Source organism: Ciona intestinalis, chromosome 11 (genome assembly GCF_000224145.3).
Source record: "Ciona intestinalis chromosome 11, KH, whole genome shotgun sequence".
NCBI lineage: Eukaryota > Metazoa > Chordata > Ascidiacea > Phlebobranchia > Cionidae > Ciona > Ciona intestinalis.
The window spans coordinates 4,657,200-4,658,932 of NC_020176.2; the positions used below are offsets into that span (position 1 = coordinate 4,657,200).

General features: G+C 36.6%; 1 protein-coding gene across 1 annotated transcript in view; it reads right to left on the minus strand.

Moving 5' to 3' along the window:
- The window catches only part of LOC100184488 (methylmalonyl-CoA mutase, mitochondrial-like), a 9,081-nt gene extending 7,769 nt beyond the window's left edge, over positions 1–1,312 (minus strand). Inside the window, exons 1-3 of the mRNA XM_009862050.3 lie at positions 1,058–1,312; positions 567–678; positions 108–252 (exon numbers count right to left, since the gene is read on the minus strand). Coding sequence (XP_009860352.1) covers positions 108–252; positions 567–678; positions 1,058–1,286 — 486 coding nt within the window. The 5' untranslated portion in view covers positions 1,287–1,312. The remainder of the gene's footprint in view (positions 1–107; positions 253–566; positions 679–1,057) is intronic.
- Positions 1,313–1,733: the final 421 nt, after the last annotated feature.

The following is a 1,733-nucleotide window of genomic DNA, read 5'->3' on the forward strand; positions in this document are numbered from 1 at the left end:
AGGTAAAGTATAGCTTTCACACCATTATTCAATGAGACATCATAAATATAGAAAGCCTATATATCAACATAGACATCATATAAAGTCAACATAGACATCATATATCACCTCTTCATATCCTCGACTGAATCAATAGCCACGCCCGCCATGCCAACGTCACCTTTCACCCTTGGGTTATCGGAGTCGTAACCTCGATGCGTGGCAAGGTCAAACGCCACGCTCAAACCTTGTTGCCCCGCTTTTATATTGTCTCTATTTTGGGGTGGAAATAATAAATTTAAATGAAAATATTCTTGTGTGGCGAAAATTCAACAGAAATCAAGTCCAACTAAATGGCAAATATATATCTATATCTTATTTTACACATTTTATGGTGAACAAAACTATAACCTTGAACCGGTTGCACCATTTTTCGAAGGTGTTTGAAATGCTTTTCACATGTGTTTATATATATAGGTGTTTGATAACGCTGTCACATGTGTTTATATAAGTTAAATTATATTATATATGATATTACATACAGAAGTATTATTTAAGTATTGTTTTATCAAACAACTTCTACACACCTGTAGAACTTATTGCTTTCTTCCACTGTACTAAAGCCTGCATATTGCCTGATTGTCCAAGGTCTGTTCGCATACATAGTTGGATATGGTCCCCGTGTGTATGGGAACTTACCTGGTGGCAATACTTAGTATTAATACATATATTGGTACATAACCAATTTCTATGATCCAATTTAAACCAAGTTATTGCAGTGTGTGGATAAGCATTTGGGGCAACGACAGTCGCTATAACTCGGCACACGGATGTTCTGTTTCACACACCTCTTACCCGCTTACAAGTTACCACGTATGTAACTTATTTATCCTCGCGTGGCGGGCAACGACAGTCGTTATAACACAGGTGTTCTGTTTCATACACCTCATGTCCGCTTATGAGTTACTATGTATGTAACTTATTTATTCTTACACGGGCAGCGACGATCATCGTGGCATTATGTTAAACATTATATTGGTACATAACAATATAATACCCCATATTTGAGATAACATACCTGGTAACTCATCTTGCATTGCATCGGTGTCTTCTTTTGAATACAAAGGCTTCAATGAGATTCCTTCTGGTGTTTTCCATGTTAACTTATCTTCTGGATCAGAACCACGTAACTGTTTCTTTGCCAGCGCGGCCCATTCTTTATTAAGTGGAACTTTGGTGCCATAAAAACGATAAGCAACCGCTGGGTTTAACTTAAACGCACAAACGCTGCTTAACAGTTTAGACATTTTTTGCCACTTAACCTAAAAATTCAGTAAATTTTTAATAAAATTCCGCTTATTAACTTTAATTTGGCTATAATACATGCGCATTTCGTAACAACAAAAGCATGCACTGTTCAAAACATGCGAAACAATTCGAGGGTAGGCCTGGTCTTTCAGTCACCCTACGTTTGGCGCCTACAGATTTTTGAGTAAAAAACGAAAAATGACAAAAAAATGTCTATGGAATCGGTTATGCGTGACTGATGCAATCCGCCGCATTGACTTTGTTAGATGCTATCTGCCCGCGTATCTATTGCTTGAAATTGGTAATAATTCTTAAGTAAAACATAGTATTGTAAATTTATAATATTTATTTTAATGATAATTAAAAAATTTAAAGCAAGATCGTCCCACAAGTTAATGCGGCGGTTAGAATCTAAAAAGTCATTCCAGCGATTGCATCGGTCACGC